The sequence below is a fragment of the Salmo salar genome, chromosome 03, assembly GCF_965601325.2.
Source record: "Salmo salar chromosome 03, fSalSal1, whole genome shotgun sequence".
NCBI lineage: Eukaryota > Metazoa > Chordata > Actinopteri > Salmoniformes > Salmonidae > Salmo > Salmo salar.
Window position 1 is genome coordinate 79,669,483 of NC_138293.1, and position 19,301 is coordinate 79,688,783.

A 19,301-nucleotide genomic window follows, 5' to 3' on the forward strand; every position below is an offset into this window, starting at 1 on the left:
TTCAGCTCATAGGGTCACCTGCTACTGTCCTCCCTTCCACTGGTATACTGTTATGTTCAGCTCATAGAGTCACCTGCTACTGCCCTCCCTTCCACTGGTATACTGTTATGTTCAGCTCATAGGGTCACCTGCTACTGTCCTCCCTTCCACTGACATACTGTTATGTTCAGCTCATAGGGTCACCTGCTACTGTCCTCCCTTCCACTGGTATACTGTTATGTTCAGCTCATAACGTTTTTTTTTTCTGTCGTCTGGTGGTCAAACCAAGAGTGTTAAAACAGTCCGAGTTTAGACAACCCTTCCCTCTCTCTCTGCCGTTCTTTCTGCCTTTCTCTCATTTCCAGTTAATGTCACCTCTCCCAGCTGACACCTACCCATGAGCCCCCTCCCTTTCCATTTAATTTAACCAGCATCCTTACCCACTGAGCACCGACCGACAACAGACCTCCATGGACGTTGAAAAGTAGTTGAAATTTGGTCAGTCCACCCTGGCCTTGATGTTAATGTCCAGAGACAGACCGGACTGGACCAAATCTGGACCAAATCACAAGTTTGGATAGTACAGTACAGTGAGTAGAGTACAGTAGAGTCCAATACAATACAGTACTGAGCAGGGGTTGGAACCGGTTCAGGGAACAGAACAGAAAACCGGAAAATAATGTCATTTTTTGAGGAAAATAATCAGAACCGCGAATGAAAGTTATCTATACTGTTCCAGAACAGAAATGTTATTTAAAAAGCATGAGAACCGGTTAATAACGTTACTTTATGTTCCGGACATTTTATTCCAGTCCCCCCAAAAAACACAAAGTTCCTATGCAACGCCCTCACCATGTCGCTAATCAACTTCTTCCAGTGTCTGCCGGCCTGCCACCTGGAAATATTTGCCAGTAAGTGTGCATGTGTAGACCCCTCCCCCTCTGAACCATAGTCTAGTAGCCTACTGACATTACAAGCGTGATTCAGAAATTAGGGAGATTTTAATTAGAGAATAATTCATTGACCTTTTCAATGCTAGTTAAGTATACTATAGTTATAACATTTCACATTGGATTTATTAACTACAAAAATATGTGTTTTTATTTTAATTCCGGTGCTGCTCTGCACACACAAGCTTGTTAGCTAGCTAGCAGGTCCAACGCTAAGCCAACTATGACGTTCAAAGACATTCAAAGTTCCTTTATAGAAGCCGCTCCTCTGTAGGTATAATTCTGTGGGCCTAATTCAGATAATACATGTCATAAGATTCCCAGCGCTTCAAGCCGAGCCTCCTCAACCCTCTCTCTCCCCACTGCAAAATGTCAGTCACATCTCACGCCCTACACTCATCTGTCAAGTGCATGTAAATATTTTGCCCGCTCCACCACAAGCTGCTCTATCTGCACTGATTTCAGAAGTTTAAAAAGGAACAGAAAGGCACCATATAAACCGTTACTTTTTTTTGGTTCGAACCGGTTCAGAACTTTATTTTGCTGGTCGGAACAGTGGAACGGAATGAAAACAATAATGGTTCTGTTTAGAACGAAATGATTGTAAAATTATTTTGGTTCCAACCTCTGGTACTGAGTACAGTACAGTGAGTAGAACATAGTATAGTACAGTCCAATACAATAGTACAGTACAATATAGTAGAGGACAGTAAATAAAAGCGTATTGTACAGTATATTGTCCTGTACTGAACTATACTGTACTCTACTGCGCTGTACAGAACTCTACTCATCTGTGCTGCGATGTCCAAACTTGTAAAACATGAGGAGAATGATATTCATACCCATAATTACACATTTCTGTGTAGTATAGATCAGGGACCCATGATGTATTCCCGTTACCATAATTCCACTTCACTTACTGTCGTTCAATAACCAAAATAGATTTTTGTTAAACTCAAGATGCCATAGCTGACACCCCATTCTTTCTGCAGACATCTTTGAATCTTATTGCTGCAATATGTAACTTTTTGGGCGACCCGACCAAATTCACATAGAAATGTGAGTTATAGTTCGGCCATTCACATTGAAAGCAAGTCTAAGAAGCGGTATATTTGTTCTATGAGCACTATTTCTATGCTTCTTCTTGTGTATTTTACTTTTGGGTTTGTACACCAGCTTTAAACAGATAAATACTATATTTTCTGTTATGGAAAATATAGTATTTCACAGCGATTTAGATGGTACAATGATTCTCTACAGTATACTTGCTTGTTTTGTCACAAACTGAAATTAGGCGAACTATTCAAATTTTTGCAACAAGGAAATGGTGTTACAAGTTCTGCATAGTGTATCTTTAATTCTGAGCATATATTTAACCGTTTTTGGAAAACGTGGTCACATAAAAACCTGAGGGAGATTTTACAGTAATTCCATTACCAAAGTATCCATCTGCACAGTTCTTACATTAAATTTGTTTTTGTAAAAAAAAAAGTGGGAATTGTTAAAAGTAGTCCTTGTGCATAGAGCTCTATTGTTTGTTAAACTTTGAAAATCAATGGTTTTTGTTTGGCATACATTTTAAAGTGAAAAGACTGAGACAAAGTGTAATTCCGTTACTGTGGAATTCCCCCCACCTTTAATCTGTCTGTGAATCAATGCCTGCTAGGGGCTCCTCTCTGCAGCCTACAGGGCCCAATTATGTCAGAGGAGGCTGAGGCTGTCGCTCTGTCACACACACAAGGACACACATACATGCACGTCTCCCACACACACACACACTGCAACAGATTGTAATGGTTCTTCTCACACACATGTGCACATACACACAGCAACAGATACATAATTATCCACTCCCAGGCACGTACACACACTGCATCCGGATGTTTGTCTTGACACCTCAGCATTCCCTGTATAAGGTTTCAGTTCATTAAGAAGTAGAGTCTTTGAATAAGTCTAAAATGCTGCAGGCTAACGTGACAGCAGTTTGCATCGCTACTATATATTTCATCTCACTTCTCCCATCAGACATAGTACAGTATTTCTCCCTTTTATTTATCTACCAAACACACAACTTCCTGTCCTCCCTCTTCCTCTTTTCCTACTTAACTTTCTCACTTTAAATTGAAGAGGCTTCTTTCTCTCCCTCCCTCTCTCCAGTTGAGTTCCTTCCCTGATCTTGAAGTCAGTCAGTAAGTATGCACATCTGTTGGTCTGGAACACGGAGGAGAGGAGATAATATCTAGCCTATGGCGGAGAGCCTACTGGAGCCATCTATCACTGATCAGACACACACTGAGGATTTATAGCCTCTGGACTGAGCCATGATGACGTCTGCCTGAGATAGACTAGCTCATGAGCACGCACACACACACACACACACACACACACACACTCTCTCTCTCTGATCAGACCACTGAGAACCATAGGAGAGACACTAAATCCGTGTGCGTTGGTCTTCATGGAGATTTCTACCTGAGTAAGCATAACGGTATCATATTATGCATGAAAGGTTTAGGTGGGAGGAACCTGTAGTCTTTTTCATGAAAGGTGGGCTCGGTTATGAAGAGTGGGTTTTACTACCACCTTCACCATAATCTTACCAGGTAGGCTATCGACAATACGTTCTCTTCTACAACAACTTGGAAAGACATGGTAGAAAAGATGATACAATACATATTGGTGGTCCAATGGTGGAGATGCTGAAAGACAGATTGGCCTGGGAATCTCCTCTTGTACTGGGGCAGGGCGGGTCTCCTCTCCTCTGGTATCCCACAGCGAGCCAAACAGTCCACTGGCCATCAGTCCAGAGGAAATCCTGTCCCCTTTATAACAGCTAGCAGGCCAGCACAACACTGCCTCTACAATAACAAGCAAACACAGCCTCAACCCTTCCCTAACCACACGTACAAACACTATGTAGGCCTAATGCTCCTCGGCTGGAGAATGCTTTCATGTGCTAGAACAATAGAGAACATTTTAGAGATTCTAGAATCAACATATTCTAGCTCTGGATATTGTAAAATAGGCTACATCCAAGAATTACAACATTCTAGAAGGCCATTATTTCCTTGCCTTGTGCAGTCTGCACTGGGGCCGACGTGTTCTTCTGTCAACCGGAAGAAGTCGGAGCTACTCAGCCTTTAGACTAAAGAAAGAAGGAGGTCGGAGCGAGGCAGACTAAAATGGCACCTGGAACGCCCACCAGAGCACTAGAGCTTACCCAGGAGCCTATTTCTGAAGTGAAGTAGGCCATATGTTCCTGCCTGGGTACTGTAACCTTGAACCTGTCTGAGGACGGGAAGTGTGTGTGTGTGTGTGTGTGTGTGTGAGAGTGTGTGGAACATCAGCGGGCTCTGATAGCACTAATAGTCTTGTTTTATGGCCATTTCCCCCTGGATCCTCCAGCCTCCTGATGATTCACTAGCTCTCAGTGGAATTCCTTACAACAGGCAGGCACGGCATGGCACACACACCACTGGACACGACACACACACGCCATGCAAAAACAGGGTACTCTGACACAAATTACACAAACGTACACACACACTCCGTGAGACTACACATCTGGATAAATAAACCTGGAATCTAAAATGAAAAGTGTGAGCAACGGAGCGACGCCTCATTTCCCCCCAGTCCACCGCAGAGCAGAGCTGGTGAAGGGTACAGCAAGACCCACCACTGCTGCTGTGTACAGACAGACATCCAGATATACACACTGAGAAGAACAACCAGTAACACACTGTCCCACGCAGTAATAGAGCCTCGTCACACAGATACTGACAGTCCCCATAAAAACAATATTAACAGTTGTAATCTCCATGGATCCCCATGTCTCTATCTAACCGCCTCCCATGTGCCTCCCCTCTATTCTCTCTGTATTCACACAGCTCAAATCTGTTCCTCTTCTCCGGTGTTCCCTCCCATGTGCCTCTCCTCTATTCTCTCTGTATTCACACAGCTCAAATCTGTTCCTCTTCTCCGGTGTTCCCTCCCATGTGCCTCCCCTCTATTCTCTCTGTATTCACACAGCTTAAATCTGTTCCTCTTCTCCGGTGTTCCCTCCCTGTGCGTTCACTCTTCCCTGCCATGTCTGTTTTTTCACCATCTTCTGTTTCTCTCTGCCTCTCTGTGTCCCTGCATGTGTTCTACTGATCCCCGTCCCCTCCCTCTGTATTCTCTCCATCCTGATGTCTCACTGTTTATCAAAGCTTCTCTCTATGTTCATTCCTTCTTTCCCTCCATCCGTATTCACTCTTCTTTGAGTGAGATCACTGTTTCTCACCCCCCCTCTCTATCTCCATTAGATTACTGCTTCTCGCCCAGTCTGTGTCTAAACGAGAGGAAATGAGGGCTGTGTGAGTTGGTCCTGAGCATGGCAATGCTGTCATTAGTGTAGGTGCAGAGAGGTGTTAGCTACTGTTAGCCAGACAGCAGGCAGCACTGGAGGGATGAGTGGAGCAGGAGGCCTCTAAACTCTGCTGGGTGGAAGTATGGAGGTGGAGGTGGCAGGCAGCCACCGCAGGTTTTAACAGCCCGGCCGTTCTTGTACTTACATCACAGGGCTGCAGGGGAAGGTAGACTGTAGTGTTGACTGTCCCCAGACACACACACAAGTAGACTACACACACCCACACACACAAATTCAGACTACATAGCCACACACACAGGTAAAGACACGCATACATACATACAAACATTCATTCCAGAGACGTATACTACCAGGTGGCGTGGCGAGAATCTGTCTCCGCACCATGCGCTCTCACCACTGGTGTCCCCCAGGGCTCTGTTCTAGGCCCTCTCCTATTCTCGCTATACACCAAGTCACTTGGCTCTGTCATATCCTCACATGGTCTCTCCTATCATTGCTATGCAGACGACACACAATTAATCTTCTCCTTTCCCCCTTCTGATAACCAGGCGGTGAATCGCATCTCTGCATGTCTGTCAGACATATCAGTGTGGATGACGGATCACCAGCTCAAGCTGAACCTCGGCAAGACGGAGCTGCTCTTCCTCCCGGGGAAGGACTGCCCGTTCCATGATCTCGCCATCACGGTTGACAACTCCCTTGTGTCCTCCTCCCAGAGTGCTAAGAACCTTGGCGTGATCCTGGACAACACCCTGTCGTTCTCCACTAACATCAAGATGGTGACCCGATCCTGTAGGTTCATGCTCTACAACATTCGCAGAGTACGACCCTGCCTCACACAGGAAGCGGCGCAGGTCCTAATCCAGGCACTTGTCATCTCCCGTCTGGATTACTGCAACTCGCTGTTGGCTGGACTCCCTGCCTGTGCCATTAAACCCCTACAACTCATCCAGAACGCCGCAGCCCGTCTGGTGTTCAACCTTCCCAAGTTCTCTCACGTCACCCCGCTCCTCCGCTCTCTCCACTGGCTTCCAGTTGAAGCTCGCATCCGCTACAAGACCATGGTGATTGCCTACGGAGCTGTGAAGGGAACGGCACCTCCATACCTTCAGGCTCTGATCAGGCCCTACACCCAAACAAGGGCACTGCGTTCATCCACCACTGGCCTGCTGGCCCCCCTACCTCTGAGGAAGCACAGTTCCCGCTCAGCCCAGTCAAAACTGTTCGCTGCTCTGGCACCCAAATGGTGGAACAAGCTCCCTCACGATGCCAGGACAGCGGAGTCAATCACCACCTTCCGGAGACACCTGAAACCCCACCTCTTTAAGGAATACCTAGGATAGGATAAAGTAATCCTTCTAACCCCCCCCCCCCCCCCCCCCTTAAAAGCTTTAGATGCACTATTGTAAAGTGGTTGTTCCACTGGATATCATAAGGTGAATGCACCATTTTGTAAGTCGCTCTGGATAAGAGCGTCTGCTAAATGACTTAAATGTAAATGTAATGTAAAATGTATACAAACAACACACACACAAACTGGCTTGCATATTCAATACCCGTACACAAACAAACACTACATACAGTCTTCAAAGATGGACTTCAAAAGGTAGGAAAACACATAGCCACGGTCTGAAGGTAGTTACCACTGCATACGTTTTCCAAACAACGTTTCCAGAAGACAAGTGTCTTCATATTCGTTCCATGACAGAAGGACAGACGCTTACACACACAGTTTTACTTAACACAACAACATAAAAGCGCTTGTTAAGGGAGAGGGCAGGAAGCTGGTAGTATACTTTTCAACAGCGAAGCACTTCTTTCTCCCCCTAGTCCCTCATGCCCTGACCATGTACTAAAACAGGATGCCGCCCAGTCAGTGCAGACAAAGATGGTGGAGGAGGATTCTGCTCTCTGGTACAGCTGGTACAGAGAAACAGGTGATGTTATTGTGGCTGTGTCCCAGCTTGGCTGTTGATAATAGCATGGCCACCTCCAACTGGCTCTTTCAATCTCTCTACACTCCCCTGCAACTCTTCCCTGGACAGGGTGTTGAAAATGTGTTCTCAGTTAACCTATCTGGTAAAGGGTTAATGATCAAATATTAACTTGCTACATTCACACATACAGCCTACAGTATGCCCACTGTAACTGTGCTTGCTCTACTAAAACAAGGCTAACCAAGACAGTTATCCAAACCTTATGCCCAATAGCACGCAAGGAAGCAACAGGGATGCTTTGACTGTACAAGGACGAGGACAAATTAAGAGCTATTTCCAGATATTTCCATTTTCAATGGTACGGCTTTGTTTAAACAACAAAAACTATTTCCTCAATTGTACCTCAGCATAAAGGTTGTTTCGTCCAACGATCAGAACAGAACATTTTCACAGCAGTGGGAGGGCTTGGCACCGCTTGCTGGCTTTGCCATTTAGAAGTAGACCAGAAATCACTCTAAAAACAGCCACCGACACGACCTATCACTGAGAGAGACAATCAGCCGTCCATGTCAACACACCGATGAATAGAACAGAAGAGGGAAAGTGTGAGAGACAGAGCGGGAGAGAGATAAGAGAGATAAATCATTTTCTCCCTTCGCAGCTGTAACACACATACACAAACACAGAATTTATACAAGCCATGACGGCCTTGCTGCCTGTTCTCTTTCCTGAAATTGTCACGACTATCACCTTGTGGTCTTCTACTATGGTGGACTTCTCCTCCACTGTGTTTTCAGGGTGATGCTGTAGCCCTCGGTTATAGGCATGGACTTGTGGAATGTCGGTGTTAATCCAATGTCTTTATGCCTCTTAGAATCTCTGAGCAGCGTGAAAATACAGAGAGAATCAGAAAAATGTTCAAATCTGTTGTCTTATCAATATATGTTGGTGTGTTCGTATCACCAAAAGTAGCACTCAAATCTTGCCATGAAAAGAGGACTTGGGCGGGAGTATAGAGTAAACTGTTTCACTTTAGTTTCACTAATATCCCTTTCACATAGGATTTACAGTATGTTGCATGTAATTGTTTTGCAATGTTTACATGACCCCCTTTCAAACTGGCCCATTTTTACCACATTCTTGCCGGCATAAGCCTTTTACATGTATATATCCCTAGCGCATGCCGGGACAGGTGACGAGTGAGAGTAGGGATGTGCAGATGTGTGTGGGCGTCTATTTGAATAAAATAGCTGTCATCTAACAAAAAAATGTTTATTGCACATAAGAGTTAGTAGGTGCCTGTACAGTGACTTCAGAAAGTATTCATACCCCTTGACTTATTCTACATTGTTGTGTTACAGCCTGAATTCAAAATGGATTTAAAAAAATCTCACCCATCTACACACAATACCCCATAATGTCAAAGTGAAAACATGTTTTTAGACATTTCTGCAAATGTATTGAAAGTGAAATACAAAAATATCTAATTTAGTTAAGTATTCAACCCCTGAGTAAATACATGATAGAATCAACTTTGGCAGCAATTACAGCTGTGAGTCTGCATCACATCCGGGCGTGATTGGGAGTCCCATAGGGCAGCGCCCAATTGGCCCAGCATTGTCTGGGTTTGGCCGGGGTAGGCCGTCATTGTAAATAAGAATTTGTTCTTAACTGACTTGCCTAGTTAAATAAAGGATAGCGGATGATTTAATGCTTTGCTAAATTCCATGTCTGCATCTTTGTGCTACGCTAAGAGAAACAAACTGAAGCAATATTCACATTGGTCACACAATGTCTTACAACCAATAATACATTCAGTCTCATAAATTACTTTCAGATGACTTAATCAAAAGCAGAGGCTGAAGACTGATGATAGAGCTCTTTGCTTGTTTCTGTTTTTTATGTTCAAATCTTTCTACTATAGCAATGTTGTTTGGGGGCAAATAGCGCATAGCCTATTAGTTACCTGTACAGGCATTACAGAAGTGAGGCTGTGTTAGGCCAATTATGCCAGTATAAATTGAGAACAGAAGAAGAAAAATTACAAAACAAACTGCATTTGTATGTTTGCTTTCCCTTCATCCCAAAATAAATCAGCCCAACAAATAACATTATCACTTCCATTAATGTGCTTGCTGGGAGTGTAAGATCTACAATTACCTCCCAAATTGTGGTGAGCAATTAGGCTAACCACTATGTATACAAACACATCACAATCAAACCATGATGACAGAGGGAAATTTTTGTGATGCGTCACAAAGGCCAACCCTGACAAAAATACTTGTTCTGCGATCCATTAAAAGGCTGCCAATGTGCTGGCAATTTTCTTCTCTATATTGAGTTACTTCTATAATGAATTGGACTGATAACACCTAACACCCGCAGCCTGTCACAAAACCAGGAGGGTATGATGAGAAGCACAGGACACCAAACACAGGCTTTGTGACTGTAAATCCCTGGGTGAGAAAAGCTAAGCCTGGTGCTAGCCTTCAGAGACGGGATGTTAAGAACGGTCTTTCCATCTCATAAACAGAGCCCAACAAAAGACCCACCATCATCATCAAAGAAGCAACAGGGGAAACTGGGGAGAGGAAGTGAGAACAGGGGGAGACATGAGAGGATGGTCGTTTGCACCGCTCTACTAAAACCAGCAGCCAAACCAAAACAAGCCCTTTTGGCCAATTGCAGCCTGAGTTGCACCTTGGAAAGTCTAATAAATTGTCCAGAATTAAAACATTATATAATTGGAATCGGTTATGACATTGTTTTCCCTATATTCATTTAGCAGTGGTGGCCCACCACTGTTAATTATTGCCACCACTGCAAAAAATGTTGTTGTTTATAATCAATATCGGCTGAGACTCGCTTTTAAATGGATAGTCGTTGGCTCAATGACTGAAAGTCTATGGGAACAGCTTGCATGTCATTGCCCTAACGCTACCCTTGCCACCACTGCTGAACAGAAATCCAAGGGGAAACACTAAGATGTGTGGTTTGCAATGCATGCAACCCTACACTCACCAGCACTTTGCTGTGGTAGGCTAATTGCAGGTGTGACCGTTATCAACAAAGCAGGAGTGAGGCAGATGGCACAGTCTACCAGGAATAGGTTACTGAGGCCATTGCTGAGTAGGCATACTGAAGCAACTCAGCATGCTTTCTAATTACATGTAATTACAATGTTATTTACTGTCGAACATGAGTTAGCTACTCTTCATTTCCAGTAAGGGTGTCAATATCGTCAAGTCGTTTTTGAAGACAAAACATGAATGTTATTGTCATAGAAGGCTTATATGAGTTGATGTGTGAGAGTGTGTGTGGACACTGTCTAATTGAAAGATAAAGACAGTGAACACACATCAAAATCAGTGTTTTGAAAACATCCATCCCTTTTCTTCTTAGAAAATAGGGCAATGAAAACAAATAGCTTCTGCTGCAGCAGCTGAAAGGTTACATTGGTTTCACATTGGTGCATGAACCCTTCCTGACCCAGTTCCTACTATAAGCCGTCATCATCGTGGGTGGAGACAAAGAAGAACATCAGCCTATTAATGGCATGTGGATATGTTTTGAGGCTTGTCAACAGAAAAAGACCAACTGGCATTCGGGAGGCCAGCAGGAAGCCTGTATTCAAGACTTGTAACAGTTGATCAAGTCTGTCGATTGACCTACAGGATTGATCTTGAAGTGGTCATTGACGTGGCCAATTGCTCTGATGACAGATCTATCTACTAAATAAACAACCGCTGCTAAGAAATTACTGGTTAGTGCTTCTTGGTCTTGCAAATATGAAATCATTACAACACTAACCTTACGTAATACATGGGAACAAGTGTAGTAGAGAATATAACATATCAAATCATTTCTCTGTGTCCCCAATATATCAGCAAAAACATTATATAGGCCTAAAATAATATCTACATGTGATATATAAATGATATGTTTATTATGCATCACTATTTTGGATTAGTAGCCCAGTGTTTCAAATCACAGAGGAACATATGTTCACTTGGCTACGCATGCCTCTCTCTAATATCAATATGCCTCATCCATTACTGTCCTGGTTAGTGATTACTGTCTTATTTCACTGTAGAGCCTCTAGCCCTGCTCAATATGCCTTAACCAACCATTTTGTTCCACCTCCTACATATGTGATGACATCACCTGGTTTAAACGTCTCTAGAGACTATATCTCTCTCATCATTACTCAATGCCTAGGTTTACCTCCAATGTACTCACAACCTACCTTACCTTTGTCTGTACACTATGCCTTGAATCTATGCTATCGTGCCCAGAAACCTGCACCTTTTACTCTCTGTTCCGAACGTGCTAGACGGCCAGTACGTATAGCCTTTAGCCGTACCCTTATCCTACTTCTCCTCTGGTGATGTAGAGGTTAATCCAGGTCCTGCAGTGCCTAGCTCCACTCCCACTCCCCAGGTGCTCTCATTTGTTGACTTTTGTAATCGAAAAAGCCTTGGTTTCATGCATGTTAACATTAGAAGCCTACTCCCCAAGTTTGTTTTACTCACTGCTTTAGCAAACTCTGCCAACCCGGATGTCTTAGTCGTGTCTGAATCCTGGCTCAAGAAAACCACCAAAAACCCTGAAATCTCCATCTCTAACTATAACATTTTCCGCCAAGATAGAACTTCCAAAGGGGGCGGTGTTGCAATCTACTGCAAAGATAGTAATACAGAACTCTGCAGGCTATCCAAGTCTGTACCCAAACAATTCAAGCTTCTACTTCTAAAAATTCACCTTTCCAGAAACAAGTCTCTCACTGTTGCCGCTTGCTATAGACCACCCTCTGCCCCCAGCTGTGCCCTCGACACCATATGTGAATTGATTGCCCCCCCATCTATCATCTGAGCTCGTGCTACTAGGTGACCTAAACTGGGACATGCTTAACACCCTGACCATTCTACAATCTAAGCTTGATGCCCTCAATCTCACACAAATTATCAATGAACCTACCAGGTACAACCCCAAATCTGTATACACGGGCACCCTCATAGATATCATCCTAACTAACTCGCCTCCAAATACACCTCTGCTGTTTTCAATCAAGATCTCAGCGATCACTGCCTCATTGCCTGCATCCGTAATCGGTCTGCAACCAAAACGACCACCCCTCATCACTGTCAAACGCTCCCTAAAACACTTCAATAAGCATTTCTCTACGGCTGGCCATGCTTTCCACCTGGCTACCCCTACCCCGGTCAACTGCCCGGCACCCTCCACAGCAACCCGCCAAAGCCCCCACCATTTCTCCTTCACCCAAATCCAGATAGCTGATGTTCTGAAAGAGCTGCAAAATCTGGACCCCTACAAATCAGCCGGGCTAGACAATCTGGACCCTCTCTTTCTAAAATGATCTGCCGAAATTGTTGCAACCCCTATTACTAGACTGTTTAACCTCTCTTTCGTATCGTCTGAGATTCCCAAAGATTGTAAAACTGCCGCGGTCATCCCTCTCTTCAAAGGGGGTGACACTAGACCCAAACTGCTACAGACCTATATCTATCGTACCCTGTCTTTCTAAGGTCTTCGATAGCCAAGTTAACAAACAGATTACCGACCATTTCGAATCCCACCGTACATTCTCCGCTATGCAATCTGGTTTCAGAACTGGTCATGGGTGCACCTCAGCCATGCTCAAGGTCCTAAACGACATCATAACCACCATCGATAAGAGACATTACTGTGCAGCCCTATTCATCGACTGGCCAAGGCTTTCGACTCTGTCAATCACCACATTCTTATTGGCAGACTCAACAGCCTTGGTTTCTCAAATGATTGCCTCGCCTGGTTTACCAACTACCTCTCTGATAGAGTTCAGTGTGTCAAATCGGAGGGCCTGTTGTCCGGACCTCTGGCAGTCTCTATAGGGGTGCCACAGGGTTAAATTCTCGGGCCGACTCTCTTCTCTATATACATCAATGATGTCGCTTTGCTGCTGGTGATTCTTTGATCCACCTCTACGCAGATGACACCATTCTGTATACTTCTGGCCCCTTTTTGGACACTGTGTTAACCTCTTACATCTAGACGTTCCGCTAGCGGAACACCTGCTCCAATATCCAATGATGGGCGTGGCGCGAAATACAAATTCCTCTAAAATCCGAAAACTTCCATTTTTCAAACATATGACTATTTTACAGCATTTTAAAGACAAGACTCTCGTTAATCTAACCACACTGTCCGATTTCAAAAAGGCTTTACAACGAAAGCAAAACAGTAGATTATGTCAGCAGAGTACCCAGCCAGAAATAATCAGACACCCATTTTTCAAGCTAGCATATAATGTCACAAAAACCCAGAAGACAGCTAAATGCAGCACTAACCTTTGATGATCTTCATCAGATGACAACCCTAGGACATTATGTTATACAATGCATGCATGTTTTTTTCAATCAAGTTCATATTTATATCAAAAACCAGCTTTTTTACATTAGCATGTGACGTTCAGAACTAGCATACCCCCCGCAAACATCCGGTGAATTTACTAAATTACTCACGATAAACGTTCACCAAAAACATAACAATTATTTTAAGAATTATAGATACAGAACTCCTCTATGCACTCGATATGTCCAATTTTAAAATAGCTTTCGGTGAAAGCACATTTTGCAATATTCTCAGTAGATAGCCCAGCCATCACGGCTAGCCATTTAGACACCGACCAAGTTTAGCCCTGATCAAACTCCGATTTACTATTACAAAAGTTTCATTACCTTTGTTGTCTTCGTCAGAATGCACTCCCAGGACTGCTACTTCAATAACAAATGTTGGTTTGGTTCAAAATAATCCATCGTTATATCCAAATTGCGGCGTTTTGTTCGTGCGTTCCAAGACACTATCCGAAATGGTAAATCAGGGTCGCGAGCATGGCGCAATTCGTGACAAAAGATTTCTAAATATTCCATTACCGTACTTCGAAGCATGTCAACCGCTGTTTAAAATCCATTTTTATGCCATTTTTCTCGTAGAAAAGCGATAATATTCAGACCGGGAATCTCCGTTTAGCTAAACAGAGGAAAGAAAACAAAGCTTTCGGTCGACGTGGGCACGAGCCTGAGTCTCACAGTACTGTAACCAGCCACTATCCAAACGCGCTACTTTGTTTCAGCCAGAGCCTGCAAAGCCACGATTCAGCATTTTGCCGCCTTCTGAGAGCCGTAGAAAGTGTCACGTAAGAGCAGAGATCCCCTGTAATAGATAGAGATAATCAACAAGGCCAAGAAATGGTCAGACAGGGTACTTCCTGTACAGAATCTTCTCAGGTTTTGGCCTGCCAAATGAGTTCTGTTATACTCAGACACCATTCAAACAGTTTTAGAAACTTTGGAGTGTTTTCTATCCAAAGCTAATAATTATATGCATATTCTAGTTTCTGGGCAGGAGTACTAATCAGATTAAATCGGGTACGTTTTTTATCCGTCCGTGAAAATACTGCCCCCTAGCCATAACAGGTTAACCGAAAAGCTATTTTAAAAGCTGACATAGCGATTGCATAAAGGAGTTCTGTATCTATCATTCTTAAAATAATTGTTATGTTTTTTGTGAACGTTTATCGTGAGTAATTTAGTAAATTCACCGGAAGTGTTCGGTGGGAATGCTAGTTCTGAACGTCACATGCTAATGTAAAAAGCTGGTTTTTGATATAAATATGAACGTGATTGAACAAAACATGCATGTATTGTATAACATAATGTCCTAGGAGTGTCATCTGATGAAGATCATCAAAGGTTAGTGCTGCATTTAGCTGTGGTTTTGGTTTTTGTGACATTATATGCTAGTTTGAAAAATGGGTGTGTGATTATTTCTGGCTGGGTACTCTCCTGACATAATCTAATGTTTTGCTTTCGTTGTAAAGCCTTTTTGAAATCGGACATTGTGGTTAGATAAAGGAGAGTCTTGTCTTTAAAATGGTGTAAAATAGTCATATGTTTGAAAAATTGAAGTTTTGGGATTTTTGAGGAGTTTGTAATTCGCGCCACGCCCTATCATTGGATATTGGAGCGGTGTTCCGTGAGCGGAACATCTGGATGTAAGAGGTTTTAACTAACCTCCAGACGAGCTTCAATGCCATACAACTCTCCTTCCGTGGCCTCCAACTGCTGTTAAATGCAAGTAAAACTAAATGCATGCTATTCAATCGATCACTGCCCGCACCTGCCCGCCCGTCCAGCATCACTACTCTGGACAGCTCTGACTTAGAATACGTGGACAACTACAAATACCTGGGTGTCTGGTTAGACTGTAAACTCTCCTTCCAGACTCACATTAAGCATCTCCAATCCAAAATTAAATCTAGAATCGGCTCCCTATATCGCAACAAAGCATCCTTCACTCATGCTGCCAAACATACCCTCGTAAAACTGACCATCCTACCGAACATCGACTTTAGCGATGTCATCTATAACATAGACTCCAACACGCAACTCAACAAATTGTATGCAGTCTATCACAGTGCCATCCGTTTTGTCACCAAAGCCCCATACACTACCCACCACTGCGACCTGTATGCTCTCGTTGGTTGGCCCTCGCTTCATACTCGTCGCCAAACCCACTGGCTACAGGTTATGTACAAGTCTCTGCTAGGTAAAGTCCCACCTTATCTCAGCTCACTGGTCACCATAGCAGCACCCACTCGTAGCACGCGCTCCAGCAGGTATATCTCACTGGTCACCCCCAAAGCCAATTCCTCCTTTGGTCGCCTTTCCTTCCAGTTCTCTGCTGCCAATGACTGGAACGAACTGCAAAAATCACTGAAGCTGGAGACTCATATCTCCCTCACCAGCTTTAAGCACCAGCTATCAGAGCAGCTCACAGATCACTGCAGCTGTACATAGTCCATCTGTAAACAGCCCATCTATCTACCTCATCCCCATACTGTATTTATTTATCTTGCTCCTTTGCACCCCAGTATCTCTACTTGCACATTCATCTTCTGCACATCTACCATTCCTGTGTTAAATTGCTATATTGTAATTACTTCGCCACCATGGCCTATTTATTGCCTTAGCTTACCTCATTTGGGAAAAGCTTCAATGAATGCATAACGTATAGCCCTACAATCTGCAAAGGGGAATCATTCTATCAGTGATGCTGTAACATTAAAAGGAAAATACAGTGGTCAATGTCAAAGATAAGAGTTAAATAATTCACCAATTACCTGCAGATTCGCCTGTGTTGATCCAGTCGGGGTTTGCAATGCTTGCGATTGCAAAGATATCCGCTGCCAGAAACAAACATCCTGATATAATTGTTAATTTATCCATATTTGCAGTCAAGTCTGTGCGCTTTAAATTAGCAGATATGAAAGACGTGGCTTAGAGTTCCAGGTAAGACCAAGGAGTTTAAACCTCAGAGATACCGTTTTTAGATATATGTTTACGTTAGATAGTTATCAGTCCACCTCACCCCCTTCAAATGAGATTCAACTGGTTTGGAGGTTCAGCCTGTCATTATTCCTTTGGACATGGCAGCAACAGCAAATCAACAAACCTTCATTCAGCTTACATATGGCTAAAAACGGAAGAAAAAAAAAATCACATCTCAAACGACCATCTTTTCGCCCCGAATCTTCCTCCGATAAAGCAAAAGGAGGTCGCGCAGCGTCAGGGCCCAGGTCTCCAGTCGCTGGTGTTCTCGCTCGGATCTGCACGGTAGCAGCAGCAGCATTTGGTTATTGAGACTAGCATGATAGCTAGCTATTTCCCACATTCGAACTCCGTGTGCCGAACAACAACCCAGAGAGGGTGCTTGACGGCCGAACCCCCATTTGAAGAAGTACTTTAAACCATTTTACGAACAAAACTCCGTCAGACAGAGGTACTAAATAATCTAATAATGCTGTGCCTTCAGTATGTCCTTGTTTTCAGCGAAGCTCTAAGGCTAGCTAGCCCTTCAGGAAAACGAGAACCCATCCTCCCTCTTGCTTATTCATGCCCCCTTCTTCTCCGCTGCTGGAATAGCATCCGTAGTGTAAATAGTCCGCTAGCTAGCAAGCTCTGGTGCCGACATAGCGAAGTAGGAACCAAGGCAGCTCAAGCAGGGTCGGCGGCTTTCGCATAATCTTTATATGGAAATACGATATTATTAAAGCCGCTAGGAAAGGTTGTGATTATGCTTTCCCTGATTAGCCCACTAGCTTGGCCCCATATCAACCGAACACCGTCCCTCACGCAGTGCGTTCCACAGACACAACAGCCCACTCACTCACTCACACACACACACACACACACACACACACACACAGGGGGCATTCGCTATCGTCTCGCGAGATCGCTGCGTGAGAGACGTTTCAGACAGATGGGACCATGCAGAGGGGGTAGATGAGACCACTGATTTAGAAGGACATGACATTCATCAAATCGTTTATTATTCTCATCAGAGGAAGAAGTAACGCATTTTCTTTTAACACCCAAAGGCTCCTTATCCCATGTTTGAGTAAGTGTCCATTCTACCAGATAAAAGTGGTCCCCAATATAGGAGTGATGAGGGGGAACAACTACAATCTGAAATGTTTGTATGATTACCTTTTTATGACACATTTTTGCCAACAAAAGCATTTGTAGATGCCTTAGTTTATTCTCACTGACACATGCTGTAGTTAAGGTCAAAGCTGATCTATTAAGTGAGTGTGCCAGATAGCAGTACTTTGCTGGTCAGCGCTTTCCACTATTTCCATTAGAGCAGCAAAGCAATCAGCAGAACGTAACCACCCACCCACTCAACACAGCAGTCTCAGCAATGTGAGTCTTCACACTGGGCACAGTCAGTTTAACGTCTAGTTTTGATGCACGTTAGGTTGAGTTGTTAACTAACAGTGAATTCAATGTGAAATCAACCAAAAATGTCACCCTGTCATTGAATTTAGGTTAAAAGTAGGGTGAACAATACCTTTAAGTTGATGACTTTTTGCAAATCCAATCAGTTTTCCACAACATCATTACATTTTTTGGTTAAAATAACATGGAAACAACTTTGATTTAACCAGTTTTTACCCAATGTGTTTCTGCTTTGGAGAGAATATATAGATCACCCAGTTCTCATAAACTCAGCAAAAAAAGAAACGTCCTCTCACTGTCAACTGCGTTTATTTTCAGCAAACTTAACATGTGTAAATATTTGTATGAACATAAGATTCAACAACTGAGACAAACTGAACAAGTTCCACAGACATGTAACAGAACTGGAATAATGTGTCCCTGAACAAAGGGGGGGTCAAAATCAAAAGTAACAGTCAGTATCTGGTGTGGCCACTAGCTGCATTAAGTACTGCAGTGCATCTCCTCCTCATGGACTGCACCAGATTTGCCAGTTCTTGCTGTGAGATGTTTCCCCAATCTTCCACCAAGGCACCTGCAAGTTCCCGGACATTTCTGGGGGGAATGGCCCTAGCCCTCACCCTCCGATCCAACAGGTCCCAGATGTGCTAAATGGGATTGAGATCCGGGTTCTTCACTGGCCATGGCAAAACACTGACATTCCTGTCTTGCAGGAAATCACGCACAGAAAGAGCAGTATGGCTGGTGGCATTGTCATGCTGGAGGGTCATGTCAAGATGAGCCTGCAGGAAGGGTACCACATGAGGGAGGAGGATGTCTTCCCTGTAACGCACAGCGTTGAGATTGCCTGCAATGACAACAAGCTCAGTCCGATGATGCTGTGACACACTGCCCCAGACCATGACGGACCCTCCACCTCCAAATCGATCCCGCTCCAGAGTACAGGCCTCAGTGTAATGCTCATTCCTTTGACGATAAACGCGAATCCGACCATCACCCCTGGTGAGACAAAACCGTGACTCGTCAGTGAAGAGCACTTTTTGCCAGTCCTGTCTGGTCCAGCGACAGTGGGTTTGTGCCCATAGGTGAGGACCTGCCTTACAACAGGCCTACAAGCCACCAGTCCAGCCTCTCTCAGCCTATTGCGGACAGTCTGAGCACTGATGGAGGGATTGTGCGTTCCTGGTGTAACTCGGGCAGTTGTTGTTGCCATCCTGTACCTGTCCCGCAGGTGTGATGTTTGGATGTACCGATCCTGTGCAGGTGT

The 19,301-nt window shown here is 44.0% G+C and overlaps 1 protein-coding gene across 1 annotated transcript in view; it reads right to left on the reverse strand.

Annotated features, from left to right (window-relative positions):
• Positions 1-17,481, reverse strand: part of LOC106601686 (uncharacterized protein C16orf52 homolog B) — a 32,584-nt gene extending 15,103 nt beyond the window's left edge. Inside the window, exon 1 of the mRNA XM_082972794.1 lies at positions 16,417-17,481. Coding sequence (XP_082828920.1) covers positions 16,417-16,522 — 106 coding nt within the window. The 5' untranslated portion in view covers positions 16,523-17,481. The remainder of the gene's footprint in view (positions 1-16,416) is intronic.
• Positions 17,482-19,301: the final 1,820 nt, after the last annotated feature.